The 27,502-nt window shown below is 42.4% G+C and overlaps 1 protein-coding gene across 5 annotated transcripts in view; it reads right to left on the reverse strand.

Annotated features, from left to right (window-relative positions):
* The window catches only part of COL6A3 (collagen type VI alpha 3 chain), a 385,613-nt gene that overhangs the window by 141,842 nt on the left and 216,269 nt on the right, over positions 1 to 27,502 (reverse strand). For all 5 annotated transcript variants that reach the window (XM_029606488.1, XM_029606487.1, XM_029606489.1 and 2 more), the window contains 5 exons: positions 27,011 to 27,073; positions 22,227 to 22,292; positions 16,381 to 16,434; positions 10,267 to 10,302; positions 4,362 to 4,424 (listed from right to left, as the gene is read on the reverse strand). In XM_029606488.1, the coding sequence (XP_029462348.1) occupies positions 4,362 to 4,424; positions 10,267 to 10,302; positions 16,381 to 16,434; positions 22,227 to 22,292; positions 27,011 to 27,073 (282 nt within the window). The remainder of the gene's footprint in view (positions 1 to 4,361; positions 4,425 to 10,266; positions 10,303 to 16,380; positions 16,435 to 22,226; positions 22,293 to 27,010; positions 27,074 to 27,502) is intronic.

The raw sequence follows: 27,502 nt of genomic DNA on the forward strand, positions 1-27,502 counted from the left end.
GAATTTCAATGCACAACTCCTTTGAAGATTCACCTGCAAGCAAGCAAATCCTTTTGAAAATTACCTTCATGGTTTGTGCCTGGGGCAATGAAGGATGACGTGACTTGCTCAGGGTCATAAGGAGGTAGATTTGAAGCCTACTTTCCTAATTTACAGCCTGCTGCTCTAATCACAATCAGGCCTATCCTGTAAAGTGCGGCCGCGTTTACCCTGCTCCTAAGCCGTTTTTAACTTCCTTTTCGGCCGCGTTAGCCCTTCCTGCGATCCCGAATCCCCTTTTACCTACTCCTACCGCGTCCTAAATTCCCCGGGCAACCCCTTCCGCCCGCGGCATGCATATTGCATGCAAACGAGCGAATTAGCGCGATATTGCATGCAAACGAGCGAATTAGCTATTCACCTGCAATCCCGTAACCCGCGCCCCGACTATCGCTACCTTTCCCTGCCATTTTGTCGCGCGTTTAACCTGCAAACTTACCGCCTACCCTGACCCAGGCGGTAGAGGCATGGGTAAGGGTAGGTGGAAAGCTTTCCCCCAGCCCCCGCTCGCCTGCCCCGGCCGCGATCATGGGTGCCGGTCTCCGTGGCAGCCCCAGTCCTCTCCCCTGCTCCCGAAGCCAAAAAAAAAAAAGCGTAAAAAACGTTGCAGCCCTCCTCCGATGTCCGGACTGGGGCTGCCACGGAGACTACAACGGCAAAGCGACTTTTGGTTTTTTTTTTTTGCTTCGCCGCTGTCAGTGTGCCCCCTCCTCTCGGAGCAGGGCGCGAAAAGCAGCCTTGCTCCGGGAGGAGGGGGAGCACACTGACAGCGTCGAAGCAACGGCGAAGACAGCGGCGAAGCAACACGAAGACAGCGGCGAAGCAACGGCAAAAAAAACCCAAAAGCAATTTTGGGGTTTTTTTTTTTTCAAAGCGACAATTTTTTTTTTTTTTCCAAAAGCGACTTACTTTTGGGATCTGTCAAGATCCCAAAAGTAAGTCGCTTTTGGACGCCTGCAAACTTACTTTTCTGAAGCCATCATCAGGAACCCCTGCGATCGTAGCTCCTCCCGACGAACTCAAAGATGGCCGCCTGCACGGGGAAAGCGTGCAATTGGCCGCTGAAGACGTGACTTCGTGACGTCACGTCTTCAGCGGCCAATTGCACGCTTTCCCCGTGCAGGCGGCCATCTTTGAGTTCGTCGGGAGGAGCTACGATCGCAGGGGTTCCTGATGATGGCTTCAGAAAAGTAAGTTTGCAGGCGTCCAAAAGCGACTTACTTTTGGGATCTTGACAGATTCCAAAAGTAAGTCGCTTTTGGAAAAAAAAAAAAAATTGTCGCTTTGAAAAAAAAAAAACCCCAAAATTGCTTTTGGGTTTTTTTTGCCGTTGCTTCGCCGCTGTCTTCGTGTTGCTTCGCTGCTGTCTTCGCCGTTGCTTCGACGCTGTCTTCGCCGTTGCTTCGACGCTGTCAGTGTGCTCCTCCTCCTCCCGGAGCAAGGCTGCTTTTCGCGCCATGCTCCGAGAGGAGGGGGCACACTGACAGCGGCGAAGGAAAAAAACCAAAAGCAAGAAGTAAGTCGCTTCCCCGCTTCACTCTTCCCTCCACCCGGAGCAGGGCGCGAAAAGCAGCCTTGCTCCGGGAAGAGGGAAGAGTGAAGCGGGGAAGCGACTTACTTCTTGCTTTTGGTTTTTTCGCTTCCTGGTATCTGTCATTTCAAATGACATCTGTCATTTGAAATGACAGATACCAGCGTGCCGTGAAGCCTTAGGCCCGCGCACCCAGGATCCTGTATAGGCGCTCTATCCAGTATCCTGGGTTGCGCGGGCCTAAGGCTTTTCAGACGCGGCTTACATTTACATATCATTAGGGTTCAGGATCGAGCGGTAGGTGAGCTGCACTGTGCGGGCGGTAACCGCGGGTGCCGTAGGCACTAACGCAGCTCTTCCTACCGTTCGGTACTGGATTGGCCTGTATGGTAGGCTACTCCTCTACTCCTACTTCAGGACAAGCAGCTTAAAAGAGAATTTAGGAGATTTTTAAAGCAAAGTTTGGCAATAATAAAAGGTATGCTAAATATAGCAAATAAAGGGGTCATTTATCAAAGACTTATCGCATGCGAAAAGGGCCTTTTGCATGCGATAGCATGCAAATTAGGGGGAGGGGAGGAGTCGGGACGGGGAGGGGCGGAGTTGGTGGTGTTTTCACTGCTGGCAATAATGTTACTAACATTATCGTCGGCAGTAGCACACCGAATAGCTCCACCTTTCACGGTGGCGCTATTCGGTGCGAAAGCCAGCAGTCGGTGCACCGCTGTGGTGCGAAGGCTGCGGGCTTTTGCAGACCTGCCTACCCCCCCCCCCCCCCCAATTTTCGCAGGATTCATCATTCTGCGAAGAATGATGAATCCTGGCCAAAATGTGCTAAGAAAAAAGGAAACTTTAGAATAACACCAAAAGACAAAACAACTGAAGCCAAAACTGACAAGTAGAAATTTGAAGTAATCTAGAGTAGGCACTGAATTGTCTTTTTACTGATAAAGAGATTTTACAAATACCAGACCAGGTCATCTGTTGCGTCCAGCTCATATCTGCTTATCATTTTTATATGTACACACACAGGCTGATGCAGAAAGGTGCATTCTGGCCAATGCACTGCTTTGCCCACATTTAAACGCTTATTTTTGTGAGCATAAACTTTCCTGCCAGTGCTGCAAGAAGTTTTATGCCCACAAAACGAGCGGTCTAAAGTGGGAGTACTACTTAGCGCCCTTGCATGGAAATCCTATGCAACTGAGAGCATTAAGCACTAGGCCCCGATTCAAAGCAGTGTGTTGGTCTGGCCGGAATTCTTTTAGCACTGGGAATTTAAATATAAAGTCAAAGATGGAGTTACATTTCCAGTACTACTGCACTGGTACTTAAAACCAATAAAAAATAGGAAAAATAATGTCAAAACACTCCTCGGATAAGTACCAACTTATCCAGGCAAGTGGTGGCAGCTGCTGTCACGTAGTCGGATAAGTACTTATCTGGGTAAGTGGCAGTAACCACTGCCACTCAGATGGAGATATACTGACTTCTCCAGCTATCTGGTGAGCCAGATCAGTCAGTACTTATTTGGCTATATGGCGCGGTTCACTGCCGCTTAACCAGCTAAGTGGCAGTGAACTGCACCAGATAGCCAGATAAGTACTGACTTATTCAGTTAAGTGGCAGAGGTGAATCTCACCAAATAGTCGGATAAGCCAGTATTTATCCAGCTAAGTAGCGGTTGTTGCCATTGTATAAGCTTCCTTTCAGGGACACCCACTCTCTTTCTAAGTTAAATGTGTATTCTTGCCTGTGGTAATCGTACATTTTGCATGCAGCCTGCTTCCCAATGCATTAGCATCGGAAAGCATTAGCATCGGAAGGTAAAAAAAATATTAGCTTATACGTTAGGAAACTGTGCTGAACTGCAGTGCATAGTTTTCGCATTCTGATTTCCGCATTTGCCTGTCAGTTTCTTTGGCAGAGAAATAGATGTTTTTGTCCCAGTATGAAATATTTTTTAACAAGTGCATTCAGCAGCATAAAGGTGAATTTCAAAAGCTTGGTGCGTGCCAAACTGGGAGATATGCGAATATTTTGCGCTGGTGCATGCCGAACAGATTTTAAAAGGCACCTGGGTATGCACACAAATGAAAATTTCTGACACAGGTGCGGGGTGTGGGCGTCGTCTTGGCAGGCATGGGCATTCCTGGATTACAACTTTAAAAACCTTCCAATCTTTTTATTTCCAAAAATCTATTTTAATTTTAATGCTTTCCAAAAATCAGTTCTAATTTTTATAATTTTCTTAAAAAAATTACCACTGGCACTGGAATTAATTTTGTTAACAGATAATAATAGCAATTGCCACTGGATTTACTTTGGGTTTCATTGCAATAACAGCTCTTCAGATATTCTACTTTTTCAGATAAATGAAAAAAACCCTTTTTCTATGAATTTGATTCTTGCCTGAGGAAGTATATATGATATCTACTTTGAATTTATAAGCTTGATCATTTTTTAAGAAAATTTTAAAATGTAAAACTAATTTTTGGAGAACTGGACCTCTGTCACCAGGATTAGGCGCTGGGCTTGGGAAGTCCCTGGGGAAGCCTCAGCTCAGCTAGGGAAGACCCAGGGAAGTCTGGAGTTGGCTTCAGAGGGATTTTTTAATTATTTTTTTTTCAAAACGAAAGTAAATCCAATGAAATACTGTTTTTCACCTTTAATTCCATTTTGAAAATGTCTTGAAACAAAATAGGAAATGTCACATCCATAAAAATACATGACTACTTCTGCAAAACAAAAGTTGCTTGGCATGAAACAACAATTGCTGATTCTTACTGACCTGTGGGCCTCTCGTTCCCTGCTCTCCCACTGATCCAGCTGATCCTGCGGGACCTGGGTTACCCTTCAAAAGACATAACGTTCAAAATTAGAATGTCTCTCTAATGTCCGCTCAGCACCATTTCAGAATTTTGCAGGTAGACATCTGATGTTTGTTTAAAATACAGAAGACAGTTAGAACATAGCTACACTTAAATATTTAGGGGTCCATTTTCAAACCGAGGGGGTCATTTTCCAAAGCGATTGCATGCGAAAAGTCCCTTTTCATGTGCGATCAGTAAATGGGGGCGGAGTTGGGGCGGCGTCAAGACCAGAACAGGAGGAGTCGGGGCGGCACCGGGGCGGACGCCGCAAAGACATTGCAGACAGCGAAAAGGTTAGGACCCTTTTCAATGCCAATTTTGCGCCCAACAGCACCACCTTTTATGATGGCGCTATTGGGTGCGAAAGCCGGCAGCGATCGTACCGCAGAGGTGCGATCGCTACCGGCTTTTGTAAGCCCGTCCCCTGCTTCGCCCCCCTGTACTGCACGATTCAAAGAGCCTGGTGGTATTAGAGAATCCAGGCCTGAATTAGTTGACTAAATAAGAATTGAACAGCTAAATTTAGCACCCTCAATTTCAACAGAGTGCCAAATTTAGCCTGTCAAATTGTGGGCAGGCCCAGAGTTGGGTTAGATTAGATGCAGAACATTAGACATCTAGCCCTGATTTACTGATTTCCTAATCTAGCCAGTCAATTCTAGGTTATAGAATGACAGACCTAAATTTGTCAAGCTAACTTACACAAAGCCCAAAAAAAAATGTACTTGCTGTTTCAATAACCGCTCTCTCTCTCTCTAATTCCTTCCTAATTATAAAAAAATTAAAACCCAGACTCCGCCAATGCCTTCCTGAACCTCAAAGTACAAAAAATGGCCTGCTGCCCTGCTCTCACTCCCTCCCAATTTTTATCTATTAATTTTTTCTTAATTTACCTAAAGCAAAGAACATGAATTAAAAATATCAACAGCATAATTTAAACAAAATATAGTAATAAAATGTCTATCATAATAATTAATAATGTATTGAATAGTTTAAAATAAATTAGTACAAACAATAGACATCAAAAGACCATGATTATTTATATTGATCCAACTCATTTATTATTAGAAAAGATCATTAAAAGACTGAAAAAATGGCAGACTGATAAAGTCACATTGAATACAAACATCAAGCAATGATCAAGCAACGAGCATAATATTCATTGGAAAATTGGTTGAATGAATTATCAGGGAATATTCTTTGAAAACTCCAGGTTTTATCAACCTGCAACATGGCCTTAAATGTTAAACTCCTTTGACCTTCGTAAGAATAGTATTCTATAAAGGGGTAATTTTCAAAGCCATTTATGCACATAAAACATAGGTTTATGCACTTAAATTGCTCCTTAAAAATTATGTACATAATTTGATTTTGCACAGTCTTTTATGAGCACAAAAGCTAGGAATTCTGGGTGGCAGACTTGAGGTGCACATGCATACTTTTGATTTTAAACAGAGTAATTTTATAACAATCCACATAGGGCTAACATCTCTAGGAACTTCCTACCAGCAAACTTTATCCTATATTTTCAGAGCATACTTATGCACGTATGTTTGCATTAAAGGCCGAATCTTCAAAAGTATTAATGTGCATAAAATGCAGTTTTATGCATGTAAATGGGCTTTTAAAAAGTGCCTCGTTGGGGGAGTGTACATGACAAAGTATATGTAGAAGTGATTCCATGTGCATTTTGACGTGCAACGTAAAGAAACATTCAAAAGGGCAAAGCTTGTGCAGGGATAGCATTTACATGCATACTTTTGATTTTCCAATGTATACATGCTAATCTACTTGCACCCATTTACACCTGCTAACGCGCAGATGTAAATGTGTGTGCATATGTAATGCTGGGTTCTATGTGTACCCGCTAATGACCATAGCAGACTTAAGTGTATAAATCCGCTTTGAAAATGTTCGCTAAAAGTGTGCTTGCACTTGCAAACTTTAGCTTCTGTAGGCCATTGACAATTATCCTCTGCAGACTTTCAGGTGTCCCAATAGGCATGCTGATGTAAGTGTACCAAATTGCAACTGCCCCTAAACAGGTATAAAACTGTGTGCAAGCAGATTTATTTGCATACTTTTGAAAATCAAAAATATTGCACAAATCCTTTCCCCACTCCAAATCTATTCCATGGAATGCCTCTTCCTATGTCAAAATGACCCCAGCCCGCCCTGACTTATCCAGCTAAGATTTTTTGCTGAATAACTACTTAGCTAGAGAAGTCGGGCGGTGAACCTCACTGTTTGTCCAGCTTAATCCTGAGCTTTACTGATCAAATGTTTTGAATATGGATCTCAGCGCAATGAGTGTTAATCCCAGAAGAATCATTTATTTTATTATAAGAAAAAGGTTTCTTTAAGATTTTTAGTGTATTTGCCATGAAATGTAAAACACAAAAGCATTTAAGTTAGTTGGCAAATATATGCATAAATTACACCAATTTTCAAAGCAGAGGCTCACAAGTAAATTCACTTTGAAAATTATCCAAGCAAAACTACGTGCACACAATTGCATCTACTACTTTGTGTGAATAGTTTTGCCAAGCAAATTTACATACAGAGACAGTAACTTTCAAACTGTCACACAGGGGCACATTGATGCATGTGCGTCAGCCCGCACCCAGATGCATGGCCATTCTATAAGATGCATACGTATATGGGCGCATACTATACAATAAACTAGGCGCGCACACATGTGAGCCCAATTTTAAGTAAGCACATGCCTAGCATCATAAATTCCAATTCTACCATGTAAGACAGGGCATTTTATAATGTGCATGCATCCATACCATTGCCAGTTTCACTAGTTCAGCTACCAGTTCACCCAATTAAGAACTGGCAAAACAGGCAATGGCGCGGGCACTGATGCAGTAGAAGCAGGTTTTGTGCGTACAGGCACGCATCCAATTAAAATTAGGTGCACTTGTGTGTGCGGCCAGGCTATTTTATAACATGCGTGCATATACGTGCATATGTTATAAAATAGCTGCGTCCCTGGATGCTGATTGACGAACGCGGACACATGTGCGCCTGCATGCCGCTTTGAAAGTTACTATCATACAGTACATGTGCACAATTTTATATGCGTATTGGGCAGTCACATCATTTGTTGAAAGGGCCATTTCTACCCCTAAAGCAGTACTTTACCTGCAGAAGTCCCTTTATAAAATTAAACCTTTTACAATAAGTTTATGAATTAAAAGGTGAATTTTAAAAGCCCAACACATGCCAAAATTAGGGGATGCGCGAATATGTCATGCTGGCGTGTGCCGAGAGTATTTTAAAAGCCCTCCAGATATGCACATACATGCCACTGTGTACACATCTCAGGACTTCTCAAAAAGAGGTGGGACATGGGCGGGGCTTGGGCGTTTCGAGACTTTTGCCAAAAATTTGCGCATAAATACTTATGCAATCCAGCACGCACTGAGGCCCCTTGTTGCGTAACTTTATTTCTGCCATGGATGGGGTGTAAGCCAAATATAATAATGAGCCATTTCAGAGGGGTTTAAAGGGTCTGGGGTAACTGGGGGTTGTACAGGATATCAAACCGGAGGGGGGGGGGGGGGTTGAAGGACCTGTCTGTTAACTGGGTGAACTGGGAACAAACTGATAAAACTGGCAAATGCGTCCCATTTAAAATCCCCACCAATTATGCAGTACGAGTGGGATTTGTGCACACAGGCATGCACCATCTTAAAATTCAGTGCACTTGTGTGTGGCTAGGCTATTTTATAACTTGCACGAATATACATGAGTATGTTATAAAATAGCCATGTCCCTGGGCAAGGGCCAATGAAAGTGCGATTCTGTGTGGTTTAGAAGTTACCCTCTAAGTGTTATGCACATATTGGGGGAGGATCATTTTTTGCAAGCTGTTATATAGCAGAGTTACACTAATTTTCAAAATGAACTTACATGTGTAAATACATTGCAAAAACCATCCCACAAAAAATGCCAGCATAAAGTTATGCCTGTTACTTTGCATGCGGAAAGCTTTTAGGGAAATTTATGCTCAAAAAGGTGAATTTTAAATTCCTTGCGTGTGCCAAAACCATGAGATATGCACACAAGTTGGGCCAACATTGTGTTGAGTGGATTTTATACGCTGTCCATGGACATATGTATCTCCTGCAGTGTGCACAAGGAAATCATTTGCAAAAAGGGGAGGGAAGTAGGCGTGGTATGAGCGGAGCGTGGGCATGATGGGGAAAGCCAAGAGATGTGCGCATAAATACTTACATGCACAGGCACGCACCGGTGTCCCCTGCCACGTAATTTTACTACTGCTATGAATGACATGTAAGTAATAAAATGAAAAGGTCTAGGCTAGTCAATGGGGTTTTAAGGGTTGGGGCTAACAGGAGGAAAGGGAGGCTATTAAATTAGGGGAGGGTTTGGAAGTCCTATCCCTAAATTGGCAGAACTGGGAATGAACTGGGAAAACTAGCTATAGTGTTGGCGCACGCCCCTTATAAAATTCCTCCACTTACGCAGTAGGACGGGCATTTGCATGCAAATGCATGCATCTATTTAAAATTATGCACACATGTACGCTCATCCTGGCTTTTATAAATGCATGTGTGCATATACACATGCATGTTATAAAATGGACGCATCTCTGGATGCGAGCTGGCAAATGCACGCACAGTATTAAAGTTACTGAGCTAGATAGTAACTTTTAAACTGGTGCGTGGGTACACTTTGGCGCGTGTGCATTGGTGTGTCCAGATACGTGGCCATTTTATAACTTGCGTACTTGATATAAAATATCCTGGCCATGCGCATGTGGGTCCAATTTTAAGAGGGCATGCGCCTAGGCGTGCAAATGCCGATTCTATCGCTTAAGTCAGGATATTTTAAAATGGGCACGTGACCACCCCATTGCCAGTTTCGCCACTTCGTCCACCAGTTCGCACAATTAAGAGCTAGCTCCTCCAAACCCCCCTCTTTTGATAGCCTGCACTGCCCCCAGTTTTCCCTGACCCTTTAAGTCTGACAGAAATGGCTAATTTGTTTTATTTTTTAAGTTACTCCTCTTCTATAGTGGAAGTAAAGTTATGCAACATTAGACCTGGGCATGCACTGAGGCACATAAGTATTTACACGGCCCACCCAGACCATACCTATACCACACCACGTTTTGAAATCAAGTGCGATGTGCACCTGTTAAAATTCAGTGGGAGCATGCAAACCCAACTTGTGTGCGTATCTCCCAATTTTGGCATACGCCAGGCTTTTAAAATTCATTTACTTTTTAAACTCTAAAATTATGCGTGTATATGCAAACCTCATCCAAACTCTTCCCCCCAGAACACCTCTACTGAATGCATATATTGGGCAGGCAATTTTCCAAAAGGCCATTTGTGTTGGGGAAGCCCATAGATGTTCCTCTGAAAATTACCTGAAGATGTTTTAATATGTTGCACATTGCCTTGGGCAACACTTTGTTAGCAGCACGATAAGCAAATGCAAAAAAAATAAATAACCAATCAGATTGCTTGTAATTGTACTCTTCAGTTTGATAATTGGACATATCTTTTTTCTAATCATAATCAGCATTCAACAAGAAATGAACTGAAAATCATATTTATTCATGGATTTTCTAGTGCTTTTCAATTTTGACTGTTGAAAATCACCCTTATCAGCTTAAGGTCATTTTCTCTAGAGTACGGTAGTTGCCAATCCCATATTCCACCTTTCTCCAAGGTTTGGACCCAAATGATCATCTTTTACAGACAGATGGATGGACAGATTGATTCACTGCTAAAGCGCTTTCAGCCCTGGTTTAAAAATACTAAAGCAAAATTGATTACTTACTTTAACTCCTAGAGGGCCTCTTCGACTCACGCCGCCCTATTAAATATAGTAATAAATGACAACAATGACTTTTCTTTCAATAGCATAGAAAATAGAGTCATTAATATTTATAAGTGATCAATACATACTACAATGCCTTGCTTACCAGGATGTGAATCCATCCTGAGCTGTTAAAGAATAAGCAAAATTTAACCTCCAAATGTTATAGAGAAAATGAAATGTTTGGAAATTGGATGCTGTTAGGACTATGTGAGGAAAATCCTCACCACATATCCACACTAGGCATATTTAAACCTAATTTCCTTTTACAGAAACCACAACAGTTTGTTTTTATTGTGGAGTGTATAGCACAATTTGCTGCAGATCACTGGAATTTAACCATAAATCATTTGTTGCTGTGAGTTTTCTCCACTGATTTGCAGCAGGTTTCACTGCAAACTGTACCAAAATATGACTTATTTTGAATCAGATGAGAAGACTATTGTTCAAATTGTATGCTTGTAACCATCTCCTCCCCTCGACCCCCTTTTTTCCTCTCTCCCTCACCCTCCCATCCCCCCCCTCCCAACTGTGAGTGTAATGGACCCTCCAGCCTCATTACCAGTAAGGCCTGGGTGAACTCTTAGTTTGGCAAGATCAGTGTGGGTTAGAGGATGGGGGAGGTTTCCAACCTTTACATCCCCTCCTTTTGAAGGTGCTGGATTGGCTGGCCCCCCTGGGAAGGGTTTTTAAGCAGCTCTCTCCAGAGATACTGTGGGCAGTCCCTTCAGGAGGCAGTAGGAGTATTTCTTGAGTTGGGAGTATTCAGACCCACTTGGGGGAACCAGGCCCACCCTGTCTGGAGATCCTGAGCAGGGTTGGGAAGTGATTCTTCCAGTCCACTCCTTGGCTAGTTGGGATTTCACTTCGTGTTGATTTTCCTTTTTTTTTTTTTTTTTTTAACTTTTTCCTGGTAGAAGCCTTGTGAGACCCTTAGGTGTCACCTGGGCCCAGGGCATGGGAAGCCCTGTGACTGGGGTGCCCCTTGTAGGGAAAACCTGCCCCTCCCCACCCTCAATGAGGAAGGAGGTATGGTGGTGACCTGCTGCAAGGAAGAACTTCAGTGCTAACTTCAGTTTGAAGGGGAAGAGACTCCTTCCTTCCTGCATTGGAGCAGTGGGAGCTACTTGCTCTAAGTGGATCCCATCACTCAGGGATTCAAAAGAGACTGAAACAGAGAGAGGTATCTGCTAACAGTGAGTAGGAACTAATTAAGAACATTTGAGGACACCCTTTGGGAGTCTTCAGTTCCTTGGGCGAGAGAGAGGATTTGGACTCTCTGGGCCGGATTTTAAAAAGGTTTACGTGCGTAACCTGCCTTATGCGCTCCGGACCTATTTTAAAAAGGCCTGGCGACGCGCGTAAAGCCCCGTCCCGCGTGTCAGTCCCGGGGCTTTACAAAAGGGGTGGGGCGGTCTGGGGCGGAGTGGGGGTGGGGCGGTCTGGGGTGGGGTGGGGTAGGGGTTGGCTGTGTTGCCGCTGGGTTGCCACTGTGTTGGAGGATTGCATGCCGGCAGCCTGCCGGCATGTGCAACTTGAGACGTGGGGCTTCTGTGGCCCGAAGAGAAACTTGCGGAGCCGGGAGAATGGCCTGCAAAGCCGCGGCAGAGCCCATCCTGCCACAGCCAGAAGAAAGTCATTCTGGGCCGAGAGAAAAAACTGTAAGGTCACAGCAGAGCCCATCCTGCCGCGGCGTGAAGAGAGATCTGCGGGGCTGCTGAAGAGGACCTGCCTGCAGGGCCGGTGCGCCACCAGTCTGGGGGCGGCGATAGCATGACTTCTCCTTCTTCCTGTCCGCACGGCCCGGAAGAGGAAGTGATGGGTCCGAGTGGGTGGGAAGAAGAATAGGGCATGCAGGAAAAAGAAGAGTGCTGGCCATTGCAGGAAGAGGCAGCATTGGCTCAAAGTTCGCGTGGCATCCAAGAAGCAGCAGCAACGGCACCCCCGCCTCAGCCTCCACGCAAGCGCATTCCCCAGGCCATCTCAGGAAGAGGCATCAAAGGCCAGAGGAAAATCAACAGCGATACCTCCCTCCCCCCCTGCAGAAAACAGAGCAGCATCAGCCCCCACGGCCTCAAGAAAAATGAAGAGATCCTCTGCCATGGGGGCTGAAAGAGGAGGCTGTTGCTGTACTTCTACTGGGGAGGGGGAGAAGAAGGGAATGAGTAAGAGCATGTGTGTGTGTGTGTATGTCTCTGTGAGGGCATGTGTGGGTGAAAGAGCATATCTGTCTGTGAGAGCATGTGTTTGTGCATGTGTGTGAGTCAGAGCATACATGACTGTGTGTATGACTGCATGTCTGAGCCAGCATGTCTGTGTGTGTGTCTGTGAGAGCATGTCGGTGTGTGTGTCTGTGAGCATGTCTGTGTGTGTGTATCTGTGAGATTATGTGTGTGTGTTGCTGTGTCTGAGAGCATGTTTGTGTCTGTGTGTGTGAGAGCATGTTCTATGATTGAGCATGTGTGTTTATATGAGAGAGAGAGATTGGGAGGAACAACCCCTCACCTCTCCCCTGCTAATCCACAACAATCTCAGGGCATCTGGAAATCAGAAGATTCCAGGTATGAACGACCAGGGATTTTTTTTTTATCCTTTTTAAATTTTAAGTATTGCATAGTGTTTGAAATATTTTATTGGTCTGGAAAATGTATATGAGTTTTCAATTATTAGATGTTGTTCTATTTGTCAGCTGTTTTGAAATATTCTTTTTATTAGTATGGTTTTACTTCTATTGATCCTTTATATTTACTGATTTTGATGTTTTTTCAGGTATTGTAATATTTCTGGTTTTCCATTGTTGTACTGCATAATAGTCTGGCCCGTTGCGGTTAACAGTTCAATTTTTGTCTGAATGTTTGTAATAATACTTTATGGTTACTTTATTCTGCATTTTTGTGAGGATCTGCTTGTATTTTGCATCTGTGACTGAGTTGACGTATTCTGCTAGTGTGGAGTTTCTGTGTAGGGATCTGTAGCAGTTTGGATTTTACTGTTTTCCTAACAGTAGGTGTATTGGCTTTTAAGGCTCTGGTGTAATGATCACAGTGTTGCGTTTTCACAAGTAGGGTTGTTAGTGTTTGCGTGCTGGCAGTTATTGCAGTTTTGAAATTGAGATTTACTGTATTGAAATTGTAATCCAGTTTACTTGTGGCTTTCTGAGGGCAAAGCTCATACCCAAAGCACGTTACAATAGACCTAATACCAATTCCAAGGGTCTTTTTTACTTTTTTGCAGGGTTTTTCAGCACTCCATACAAGTATAATATACATGTTGTAAGTAATATTTTTACCTCACAAGATGTTTATTTTGGAGATATTTTAGCTCAATTCCATCAGGTTCCAGAATTAACATGGCATGCTTTTGGGAGCTGTTGACATATATGCTGCAGGGAAAGGGCTGGTTTTGAAAAAATCCCCCAGGCCTATATTTTCCTGCAATCCACCACTGGTGTATATATATGTAAATTATATTGTATGTGTAATTGGGTACCCATGGGCCAGTTGGAGAAAAATCCCCCGGGCCACTACTTTCCCACAATCCGCCCCTGAGTAAAAGGGAGCTCCCTTGTTTTCCACACCTAGCAACTATCAAGTATTACTGCCACTGATAAACTACAAGTGTTACAGACCATGGCAACAGCTTAATGAGATATTTGCCAAAGGTTTAATACCTGTTAGTAAATACCTACAGTTACTGAATGTAATCGCTCTGAAATAGCTGAAAAGCGGAATATAACTGAAATAAATACTCAATATCGGCGTACTATTGCTGGTTAAAAATGCATATTAGCATATGTTTTTAGCAGGTTTTAGTAAATAGACCCCTTAGCTGCTCAATTTCTGGACAGTCTCAAGGAACATGGTTAGGACAGGGGTACTAATTTAGTCAATTTGTTCTCATTTTCAGTGCTGTTTGTTAGCCTAAGGATAGCTAGTTTATATCGAGCAGCTAGATTTAGAAACATCTCAGTTGCAACCTAACTGCTAGATTGTGGCTGAAACCTTTACCTCAATGTAGCTGGCTAAAACTTAAACTAGATTAAAGCTAAGCACCCTATTGAAAATCACCATCCTAGATAAGGTGTCCAGATAGCTGAAAGCAACAAGGGATTTTAGCTCTGTTTTACTGCACCGCATATGTGAAGGTGTTGTTCTGATTTCTCATGCATGAAATGGGGTAAAGCCAGGACTAACTCCACTTATCTCTTATGACAATGGTCCCTAAACCCGTCCTCAGGGATTCCAAAATAAGATTTGTAGGATATCCACATAGGGGCTCGTTTTCCAAAGGTTTCCATGTGTAAGATTGACATATTCGCATGTAAATATTATGTAGACATGTATATGCTATTTTGGAAACATTGCAATTACTTGTGGTGTCTAACATAAATGTTAATAGAGGAAAAAAAAAGGCAGTCCGGAGCGTTCTGGGATAGAGTTTGAAAATATGTGTATAAGTTGTTATTTTGTAAGTGGCATATGGACATATATTACCAAATTAGTCCATACACTTTTACACCTGCTCATTAACCTGCAGAAGTAAAATTGGATTTGTCTTTTTTCCTGCAGTTTTAGGGTGGGTGGTCTGCGTTGTGAGGGGTCAGGGTGAAGTGCTGGAAGGTCTGCATTAACTGCTGGAGTTGTCAGCAAACTGGTGATTCCAAGTACATGCTTCAAGGAAGCATTTTCGTAAGTGGAGAACGTGCATGCATTATAAAATACTTGCTTCTGCGTTTAACTCTGGGTTGTTATGCACATATGTTACAGTTGTTACATGCGTAAAATATATGTGCATAATTTAAAAATGGATACCGAAAGTATGTTTTCCTGTTTTACAAATATGCCTGTATACTGATATATGCGCACATACAGGTCGATTTTAAAAGCATTGCTCATGCAAAAATGCCCACATACACATGTATGTGGGTCGTACGCGAGCAACACTGATTTTCAAAAGCCACAAAATGCACGCGTATTTACCCATCCGAGCGTGATGAATAGGGGAGCAGAAAAGGGGCAGGCATGGGCGTTCCAGGGCAGGGCCAATACTTACGCACGTAACTTTAAATTTTAAAAACGGAACCCGCAGTGCTTATGCATTAGATATCTGTGAAACTTTACTGCTGGCTCCACAGGAGGAGCAAGTCTGTAGATCTCAAGTTTTAGGGTTTATAGAAAGGTTGAGGGGTGCTGTTCAACTGGGGGACAGGCTGGAAGGTCAGAGGGGTTCGGTCAGGCCCTGATTGGACTTTGCTCAGCCTAATCAGGTAGGCCCCAACCCCAGCTTATTGGCGATAAGGTGAGAGAGGTCAGAGAGGCCCAGGAAGAGCCTGGTAGACTCCAGAAGTGGCAACATGGGCCCAAGGGGGCACAGGGGAGTCCAGGGAGATCACTTTTTAAACATTTTTTTCAATGGTTTTTCATAATGAACATACTTGATAATTTTCAGATACTTTTGGACAAATTTGTTTTTGGTTTGTTCCATTCAGAATGAACTGAAAATAAGATTTTTCTTTACATGAAACCGGGAGGCCAATATTTAGTGCTACTTAGTCAGACAAGTAACGACTTATCCAGCTAAATGGCGGTCGCTGAATATCCAATTGCAATCAGCAACCACTATTTAGCCAGATAACTTGTGGGTGGGATGTGGGCAGACTGGGAAGGAGCTATTTATCCAATTAACTTAGCTGTATAAGTGCCGATATTCAGACTTATCCAGTTAGATTAACCAAATAAATTAGATCCGCTCAATAGCAGGTCTAAAGCTAGCCAGATATAACTTATCTGGCTAACTAGAACTTAGCCATGCTGCTGAATATATATATGTTATATCCTGGTAACTTAAATAGTTGGATATCTTTGAATATTAGGCCCCATTAGTTTTCAAATTGAATGCACATGCCTATGCTTGACAAAGCACTTCCTATTGCTTAAGTTGGTGACAATACTGAACAAGTACATGTTACTGAAATCAGAGATCGTGTTTTTGAAAAGGGAGAGTCATTAACACACATGGCTTCCTCATTAAACAAGTTCCTCTATATTCTGAATTACAAGATTTAATTATACTCACTTTCTTCCCAGGATTTCCTGCAGTGCCTGGTGGACCATCTTCACCAGCTTCTCCCTGATATAAATAATGAAACACCAAGATCAATATATTAAGATCTAAAACACAATGTCTTCTTAGAAAATGTTATGGGGGCATTAGCGAGCTAATATAAAATAGTTGCTTTAGAAAGGGACTCTGTTCGAACTATTAATAAAAACATTTTTCCATCTTTCCTAACCCCCATTTTGAATGCAAAATTAATATGATTTAATTCCTGGAGATGCTAGTGAGCACAACAGGCAAAACTAAGTTTTCTGTTAGTACTGCAAGGCAGAATGCAAATAGAAATATTAAATAAATAAATAATAAATAAAATAAGTAATAATAATAATATATCTCATGGTGTAAAACATATTAAGCAAGATTCTTCTTCCTCACTTAAAATAGCACCTAGGAAAGAGGGTGAAGTGCCTTCTGTAATGATTATGGAGAAAATGCTGTGAAAGATTTTCTGAAAAATTACAGTCCAACATGAGAGGTAAAAATTGAGGTAGTTTTTTTTTTAACTGAATGGTGCCCTGCTTTTCAAAAATGAATAAAAGAAAATATTTGAGAGCCTCCAATTCTGAAGATAAAATTATGCAGGTACAAACACAATTAAAAGGGAGAAAAATATTTAGGCCCAAAATAATTGCTGCAAATAGAATAATCTTAGAATACTAAGGATTTGAGAAGGAACAGAAGGCAGAAATCCTATGTAATTCATAAAGGTAATTTTGACAAAACTGCTGAACATCTGATTCAAAGAAAATGTAAAGGGCACCTAGAGGTCCATATTCAGCAGCACGGAGAGCCAAACTTTACCTGCATAATTTTACCCCAATAACTCTAGGCAATAAATTCAACAAGACTTAACCAAGTAAGTTAACTTTTGTTTAGCCAGATAGTCCCAACCCTGAATGCTCCCCACCATCCTTTTTACCCAGATATAATTTAGCCAGTGAGAGGGTAATGGAGTAGCCCTCCAGCTACTACTATGGCCCTTTTGAGCCTATCACGGCTAAGATGTGAACCCATTAGACCACTTGTCAGATAGGTACTGCCAAATCAGTGAGCAGATATGGCTCCAATAGGTGGCAGCTGACACAAGACATTGGTGTGCAGAACCAAAGAAGGCATAGCAATTAGGCAGACAAGGGTCGGGGCAGGTGAAGTTCATTCCTAGAGAAGAATACCAGGCCAAGGTCAGGTCAGGTGACAAGCAGATCAAGGTCAGAACAGTCTGGGTCAAACCAAAGCAGGAGCGAGAAGAAGCGAGTACTTCATTGCAAGAATAACAGAATCTGTTGCTCAGGCAATTGTTGAAGCAAACTGGGCTTCTTTAAATACTTTGAACAGTGCTAGTATCATCAAGGTGCACCACAGGATTTCCTGCCTTCAGGCCCCATAAAGCTCAATACTTCCAGGGCATGTTCCTAATCAGCTACAGGATGCAGGACAGAGCGCCAGGATGCCAGGAGCCATGTTGTAAAGTTGCAAGGGAGTGCAAGAGTCCACACTGGAGCCGAAACAGACTCATTACAGTAACCCCCCCCTCCCAGGCCCCTCACCACAGCTCCCTCCAACACCTCTGTTTTTCAGCCTATGCGCTTAGACTATTGCAACCTGTTCCTCACAGGTCTCCCGGCAAGCCATCTCTCTCCACTGCAATCTGTCCTAAATTCAGCTGCGTGACTTATCTTTCGCCAAAGTCACTATGCTCACATAACCCCTCTTCTGATGTCACTGCATTGGCTCCCTATCCACTCCCGCATACTGTTCAATCTCCTCTTTCTCACCTACAAATGCCTTAACTCTGCAGCACCTCACTTCCTCTCCTCTCTTCTCTCTCTTAGGGATGTGAATCGTGTGATCGATCGTCTTAACGATCGATTTTGGCTGAGGGGGGGGGGGAATCTGATCGTCATGGTTTTTTTGGTTAAAAAATCATTTTATCGGGGGAGGGTGGGAAAACCGGCACACCAAAACAACCCTAAAACCCACCCCGACCCTTTAAAACAAATCCCCCACCCTCCTGAACCCCCCCCAAAATGTTTTAAATTACCTGGGGTCCAGTGGGGGGGTCCCGGCGCGATCTCCCGCTCTCGGGCCACGGCTGTGTTAATAGAAATGCTGCCGGTGGCCCTTTGCCCTTACCATGTGACAGGGCAAAGGTAGCGCCGGCGCCATTTTGAATATTGGCAATACGGCCCGCGTGCAGAAGGTCGCTCCCGGACCCCCGCTGGACTTTTGGCAAGTCTTGTGGGGGTCAGGAGGCCCCCCCAAGCTGGCCAAAAGTCCTTGGGGGTCCAGCGGGGGTCCGAGAGCGATCTCCTGCACTCGTGACGTCGGGTGCCAGGAACCAAAATGCCACCAGCGCTACCTTTGCCCTGTCATATGATAAGGGCAAAGGGCCACCGGCGCCATTTCTATTAATGCAGCCGTGGCCAGAGAGCGGGAGATCGCGCCGGGACCCCCCACTGGACCCCAGGTAATTTAAAACATTTTGGGGGGGTTCGGGAGGGTGGGGGATTTGTTTTAAAGGGTCGGGTGGGTTTTAGGGTTGTTTTGGTGTGCCGGTTTTCCCGCCCTCCCCCCTCCCCCAATTTACGATTTTTTGACGATAAATCGGGGGAATTGCTATTGTATCACGGCTCTAACGATTTTTGACGATTTAAAATATATCTGATGATTGTTTTAAATCGTCAAAAAACGATTCACATCCCTACTCTCTCTACACCCCTCCTTGTGCACTCCGCTTGTTGGATAAGTCACTCCTATCCGTGCCCTTCTCCTCTGCTGCCAGTTGCAGACTCTGTGTGTTCCACCTGGCTGCTCCCTTGGAATAGTCTTCCTGAACTGGTGAGTCATGCTCCCTCTCTTGCCATGTTTAAATCCCATCTAAATGTCCACCCTTTTGAAACTGCTTTTAAATCTTATACCTGATTGTCTGCTTTTAGTCTTGACTAACTTTCTTTTCTTTTAACCAAGTCTCTTATCCTAAATGTTTCTCTTATTAGATTGTAAGCTCTATTGAGTAGGGACTGTCTTTTTGTCTGTTTGTACAATGCTGTGTATGTCTTGTAGTGCTATAGAAATGTTAAGTAGTAGTAGTAGGTGTTGAGTAATACTTTAAAATTCTCTTTGTTCTACTTTTGTTTGCAAGGTCTATTTGTTGGGAGAATGTCTGTGTGTATGCATAAGACTTCCCTCAAAAAGAGTGTGTTGTCTGAATATATATTCATGGTCCAGAACTTCTAGGTATCATATAGAGTCCTTTGGTGCATGTGCCTTCCCTTTTTCAGGACTTCTGTTTGCTGTCAGCTAAGCCTTTGAATAGCATGCTTTACAGTAAGTCAGCACCAGTTCAGGGCAGGTATCAAGTTGGATGCTATTAGTGAGCACTCAGTACTTAGCATGGATGAGCATACCATGAATTTATGAATTTGTTTATGATGAAGTCTATATTGAAATACAGTCCAGATAGAAAAGTTATCCAGCTAATTTTAGAGGCATATTCAATAGTACAGCTGTACTATTGAATATAGCTGGATATCTCAAAATTATCCATAGAAACATAGAAACATAGAAGTGACGGCAGAAGAAGACCAACGGCCCATCCAGTCTGCCCAGCAAGCTACACAGTTTATCCATTTTTTTTCCCCCTTTTTTCTCCCTCCCACCCGTCTCTATTGGCTTCCAGCACCCTCCGGCCCCAATTCCCTTCCACCCCTTCACCAATGCAGAGAGCAGCGCCATCCTAGTGAACATCCAGCTCAATCAGGGGTAGCAACCGCCGCAACCAGCAGGCCACACCCCTGCCCCTTACCCACCCCTGTTTTGTTTGCTTGTTTGGTTTTTTTTTATTTTTTGAGATGGCAGCCCTCCATCCTTCCGCTCCGTGAAGGTGGAACACCAACCACTGGCCACTGGCACAGCTAACCATAGTCAACTAACTTTAGGACAGATAAGTTATTTGGCTAACTCTTAATATCAGAGCTAGCTGGCTAACTTACCCCTAGATTCATCAAAATGCTATAAATATCGCAGAAATAGCGACTGTGATAAAAAAAAAAAGGGGGTGTGGATGGCTAGTTTCTCTGGTACTGCAAGCTAAGCAATTGATGATTTGGTCTGCTAGAGAGAGAGAGAGAGAGAGAGAGAGAGAGCCTTTGTAGAGGCTCATATATAAGTTAATTATTTATACCACTATAAGATGGGGTACTAGTAACTCGGGGTAAGGTTGGGGGATGGGGTAGGTTTTAGGGAGCAGCTTTATATGCATACTCAGAGGTACAAACAGCAGATGAAGATTTTGTGTCATTTAAATTGATTTTGTGTCATTTAAAGAAGAGTAGATTTGTACAATGCAATCTCTACCTAGCTGCAAGCTCTCTCTCTCTCGGTACTTATCCTCCTAAGTTAATCAGATAAATAACTCCTCCCCAAAACACCATTTCCCACCCACCACTGAGGCGAATAAGTAGTGGCGGCTCTTAGATGCAGCAAGATATTTAGCCAATGCCTCTTAGCCAGATAAGTCTTTACTTATCCAGCTAAGTGGTGCTGAATATTGACCTCCTTAACTCTTTCACTGTTTAGTAGGGAAGTGATATCTTTTATGTTGCAGAATTTCCCTTTACCTAGACACAGTAAAGTCCGTGGGAGAGCGGGCGAATGCCTGCTCTCCTGGCGCGCGCCCAGGCCACTCTCCTGTGCACGCGAATCTGTATTTAAATTAGGGTCGGCGGTAAAAATAGGTAAAAAGAGGCGCTAGGGACACTAGCGCGTCCCTAGCGCCTCTTTTTGGACAGGAACGCCGGCTGTCAGCAGGTTTGACAGCCAACGCTCAATTTTGCCGGCGTCGGTTCTCAAACCCGCTGACAGCCACGGGTTCGGAAACTGGACGCCAGCAAAATTGAGCATCAGGTTTTCGAGCCACGAGCCGACTTCAATTTTTTTTTTTTTTAACTTTTTGTAACTTTCGGGACCTCCGACTTAATATTGCCATGATATTAAGTCGGAGGGTGCACAGAAAAGCAGTTTTTACTGCTTTTCTGTGCACTTTCCCAGTGCCCGGAGAAATTAGCGCCTACCTAACAGGGTAACACTAGCGCGTCGAAAACGCGTGTCCAATCGCGGATTAACAGTGCGCCCCGCCGGAGCGCACTGTACTGTATCGGCCTGATAATTAGCAAATTTTACCCAGTGTTCTTTATTAGAATTTTCAACCATACCTAAGCAACTATCTTTTTGGCTCAATATTTTCCCTAACTCTAGCTGGTTAAAATTTGACTGGGTAATCTAACACTGCTGTTTGTGCAGCTGAGCTTGTCTACCTAAATTTAGATGCTTAGAGCTGAAAATCTGCATAAACTGTCTTTAAGCCCACCCCAGGACTTCCCCTGGAGCTGCTTCTTCTTTACACAGTTAAATGCAGCTGCTTTGTGAGTTTAAGAGGTTCAATTTAGCCAATCAGTGGGGGAAATATTTTAAAAGTAGAGGTTTAACTGGCTAATTCCTGAACTTAACTGGTTAAACCTTGTGAAAATCAATTGCAGAGTATGCCATGTGCACAAGATTCTATGGATCTGAAACTTAGAAGACATTTTTATTTTTTAATTGGAAATTTCTTTCCGTCAGGTTTGGTCAAGACATGACACCTTTGCCTCTGACGGGATTGTATAGTTAGGCATTCACCCTCACATTGTGCAGGTTCTCATTATTAGCTAAAAATCAAGAAGAAACCATTCTCAAATCATAGCTCAGATGTTATACTTGAACACAGCCCAAAAGAGGTCAAGAAGAAAATGTAGAAAATACTTTACCACTGGGCCCATTTCTCCCTTAATTCCTCTAGGTCCTCTCTGTGTGTTATCAGTTCCTGGTTCACCCTGAAAGTAACAAAGCAGTCAACGTTAGAATTTAAGTTTGGGTTAGTTTGTAAAGAGATATCATGCAATGCGGCCTGCATGACAGTACAGTAAATCTGTACAGTATCTAGTTGTCAACATCAACTGGAATATGAATACATTCAGTGGTTCTGAATCGGAAATAAGTGGCATCTTTGACATTTTCCCTGGATTGCTATGTATTGACTACACTTCCATGTTGTTCTTCTTTCTCTTCATCTCCTGTTCAGTCCTAAGGGATTGAAGGTCTCTCTGTCACCTCCTCTTTGTTGTCCTACTATCCCTATTCTCTCTTTCTGCCCATGGAACCCCCATTTCCTGATCTCACAAGCTCAGCTCTCTGAGCTTTTAAATATCTAGTTTACCTTTGACTAGTCCTTCTGTTCACAAGTTCAGGCATTGATTTCTCTTGTTTCTCTTTTTTTTTTTTTTTATTTTCACAGTAGTGCTAAAATATATTCTTTGTTATTCATGCCTTCATCATTTTCTTCCTAAATTGTCCTAACTGCCTCAGAGACATGTGGAAAGGAGGCTAGCCACTGGGACACTGATACCAGGGTACAAATTATATTGAAATGATAGGCTGGGGTCAATTTGGTGGAGGGGTGGCAATATATATTAAGAAGTACATTGAGTCAAACAGGATAAAAGTTCTGCAGGAAATAAAATAAAATGTTGAATTTTTATGGATAGAAATTCCAGGTGAAAAGGTGAAGCAGTAGTAGTGTGTTACCATCCACCTGGCCAGAATGAACAAACACACAATGAAATGCTAACAGAAATTAGGGAAGCTAACAAAATCAGCAGCACAGAAATAATGGGTGATTTCAATTATCCCAGTATTGACTGGGTGAATTTCACACCAGGACATGCTAGAGAGGTTCAGTTCCTAGATGAAATAAATGACTGCTTCATGGAGCAGCTGGTATAAGAACCAACAAAAGGGTAATCTATTTTAGACCTAGTCCTTAGTGGAACACTGGATTTGGTGCAAGAGGTAACAGCATTGGAGCCACTTGGCAATAATGATCACAATATGATCAAATTTGGACATTAAAGAAATCTACTGAGACAGCATTTAACTTTTAGAAGGGTGACTATGAAAACATGAGGAAAGTGGTTAGGAAAATAAAGGAGCAGCTGCAAAGTTAAGAATTTATATCAGGCATGGACCTTATAAAAAAAAAAAAAAGACATCTTGGAAGCCCAGACAAGATGTTTTCCACACATTTGGAAAAGCAGAATGAAAGCTAAATGACTACCGGCATGGTTAAAAGGTGGTATGAGAGAGGCTATAATAGCTAAAAGAACATCTTTCAAGAAAAGGAAAATGGATCTGAATAAAGAAAACAGGAAACAGCAATAACCAGCAAAGCATCAATAAGGAAGGCAAAGATAGAAATTGAAAAGAAGCTTGCTGTGTAAACAAAAACTCATAATAAAATCTTTTTCAGGTGCATTCAAAGTAAAAAACCTGCTAGGGAGTCAGTCGGACCATTAGATGGTAAAGGGGTAAAAAGGATACTTAGGAATGATAAGGCCATAGCAGAGAGACTAAATTAATTCTTTGCTTTCATCTTCACTGAGGAAGATGTAAGGCAGATACCCTTGCCAGAAATGATATTTAAATGTGCTGATTCAGAAGAATTAAAACAAATCTCAGTGAACCTGGAAGATGTACTAAGGCAAATTGACAAACTAAAGACTAGCAAATCACTTGGATGAGATGGGATACATCCCAGAGAGCAGAAAGAATTGAAAAATGAAATTGCAGAACTACTTTTGGTAATTAAAATAATCTATGGTACCTGGAGGGCTGCCATATAACACCAATTTTTAGAAAGGGATCCAGGGGTGTGATCCAGGAATCTATAGACCAGTGAGTCTGACATCTGTGCCAGGCAAAATGGTAGATACTATCATAAAGAACAAAACTACTAAACATATAGATAAGCATAGTTTAATGGGATACAGCCAACATGAATTTAGCCAAGGCAAGTCTTGCCTCACTAATCTGTTACAATTTCTTGAAGGTGTAAATTAGCATGTAAATAATGGTGAGCCAGTTGATATAGTGAATCAGAGACCTCTTTGGAAATTAAAATATCATGAGATAGGGTCAGTGTCCTGTTGTGGATAGGGAACTGGTTAAAGAACAGAAAACAGAGAGTAGGACTAAATGATAAAGTTTCTCCTACTCGAGAACGGTGAATAGTGGAGTGCCTCAGGGATCTGTTCTGGGACTACTGCTTTTCAATATATTTATAAATGACCTGGAAATGGGAGCAATGAATGAGATGATCAAATTTGCCGATGACACAGAATTTTTCAAAGTTGTTAAATCACAAGAGGATTGTGAGAAATTGTAAGAGGATCTTGCATAACTGGGAGACTGGGCATGCAAATGGCATATTAAATTTAATGTGAATATGTGCAAAGTGATGCACTTAGGGAAGAGTAACCCAAACTATAGTAACACAATGCAAGGTTCCATATTGGGAGTTTTACTATTCAGGAAAAGGATCAAGGGATCATTGATGATAATACGTTGAAATTTTCTGCTCAGTGTGCAGCAGCAGCCAAGGAAGCAAATAGAATGCTAGGAATTATTAGGAAAGGAATGGAGAATAAAACAGAAAATATCATAATGTCTCTGTAGCGCTCCATGGTGTGATCTCATCTTGAGTATTGAGTGAAGTTCTGGTTACCACATCTTAAAAAATATATAGCAGAATTAGAAAAGGTATAGAGAAGGGCAACCAAGATGACAAAGGGGATGGAATGATTCCCCTATGAGGAAAGACTAAAGAGATTTGGACTCTTCAGCTTGAAGAAGAGCTGGCTGAGGGGAGCTATGATAGAGGTCTATAAAATAATGAGGAAGGTGGAATAGGTAAATGTTAATCAGTACATTACTCTTTCAAATAGTACAAAGACTAGGGGACATACATTGAAGTTACTAGGTGATACATTTAAAACTAAGAGAAAATATTTTTTTTAATCAACGCATAATTTGTTGCTAGAGGATGTGGAGCAAGCTATTAGTGTAGCTGTATTTAAAAAAGGTTTGGACAAGTTCTTGGAGGAAAAGTCCATTAACCATTATAAAGGTGGAGTTGCAGAAATCCACTGCTTATTCTTAGGATAAGCAGCTTGGAATCTATCTAACCCTTGGGATCCTGCCTGGTACTTGTGACGTGGATTGGACACTGTTGGAAACAGGATGCTGGGCTTTGGTCTGACCCAATATGGCAATCTTATGTTCTTAAAGGCAAATTTTAAAAGACCTACTCGTAACAAAGCCGGGAGATTTGAGCACAAGTGGTTTTTAAATCCGCCTGTGTACGCGCGTATCTCGTGCTGTGCACACAAATGAAAAGTTCTGAAAAAGGGGTGGGACGTGGTCTGGGCAGGCTTGTCGGGACCTGGCCAAGAAACGTGCGAGTAAATATTTACGTGTCCTTGCACGTGCTGAAGTCCCTGCTGTGTAAATTTACTTCTGCTATGGATGGTGTGTAAGTACTAAAACAAAACAATCTAAGCTGGTCAGTGGGGATTTAAGGGTTGGGCCTAACAGGGGGGGGAAGGGAGGATATTAAATTAGGGAGGGTTGCAAGTCCTATCCCTAAACTGGATGAACTGGGAATGAACTGGGAAAATGGCTCATAGCGTCGGCGTGCATCCCTTATAAAATCCCCCCACTTACCTGGTAGAAGTGGCATTTGCACGCACATTCGCGCGTCCATTAAAATTATGTGCAAATGTACGTGCGTCCAGGCTATTTTATAACACGCACGCATATATGTGCATAATTTATAAAATGTAGGTGTCTCTGGATGTAAGCTGGCACTCTTGCGAACATTTGTGCCCGCGCGCCTGTTTAAATTATATTAAATTATATTTAAATTATATTCTTATCCCTCCTGATGTGTTCCACCTCTCCCTCCTTTCTCTATAGCAGTTTGTTTGTTTGTATATTTAGTCAATTTATAAACTGCCTACCCTTACAAAAAGTTCCAGATGGATTAATCCAGAATACTGATGCTTTCCTTTTTTTTTTCAGACACACTCCATTTGCTCACCATCAATTTTCAAGTCAAATTCAAAACCCTGAACTCTACAGCCCACTCTATATCTCAGCCCTCAACTCTCTCTATTTTTGGTAACCCCTTACATTCCATTCAGGCCTCATTCCTATCAGCCCTTTTGTTTACTTTGCCCTTTCCCATGGCCATACCTTTCTTATTACTGAACTTTAGCTGTGAAACACACTCCAATTCTCTGCATACAGTCTCCTCTCTAGCCACCTTTGGATAGGGGATTTCAGTGCTAGTTCAGCCACTTCTGGTTTATGTAACTACAATTAAGCTTTTGCTTCTGAATGTATATTTTTCCCTCTTCTTTTATAATGCATGCACTATCCTATAAAATAGAAATGAAGACATTGGGAATTGCAAATGTTATCATTTGTTTGGAACTTTTAAGCAAAAATGAACAAAAAATAGAAAAATAAGAATGCATATATTCACAGATATACTTACAGCTTGCATAGTTGTCACAAGCTAAGAAATAATGGAGCAAATGAATCCAACACTGTTCTTTTTGAAATCCTACATGCAACTGGAAATTTCAATAATCTGTGTTTATGGTTTTCTTAAACTGACTCTTCCAGGTATTCTAAATAAATAAAATTTACTTACTGGGTCACCTCGAAGCCCAGAGTCACCTCTTTCTCCTCCTTCACCTTTAGTTCCTCGTTCACCCTTTAGAAAAACACACAGAACTATAGTACTTTATCTTGTTTTAAGAAAAAGAAGTGTTATAGAACAAGAGTAGATTAAGGATAACAGAATCATTTAGATACTTCAGTCAATATCTCTGTCAAATAACAGTGTTCCAATTCTAGGCAAAAGATATTTTGACTCTCAGTGGCATCAAAGGAGAAATTTTCTAACCTGCTAATTTCCTTTCCATTGGTCCTGCTACACCAGTCCAGTCCCTGAAAGATGGGTTGTGTTACAATTGAGTTAGTGGACCCAAGATAGTGTAACAGTCTTACCTTGACTTGCCCTTGGACCACGGCAAGCACCCGGTCAAGGGCGCAATCCGGTACCCCTGGGTAGGCAGTCAATAAGAGAAGGTCCAGTTCACAGTCCGGGTCAGAGAGGCAGGCAGCAAGCAATAGAAGGCCC

Source organism: Rhinatrema bivittatum, chromosome 6 (genome assembly GCF_901001135.1).
Source record: "Rhinatrema bivittatum chromosome 6, aRhiBiv1.1, whole genome shotgun sequence".
NCBI lineage: Eukaryota > Metazoa > Chordata > Amphibia > Gymnophiona > Rhinatrematidae > Rhinatrema > Rhinatrema bivittatum.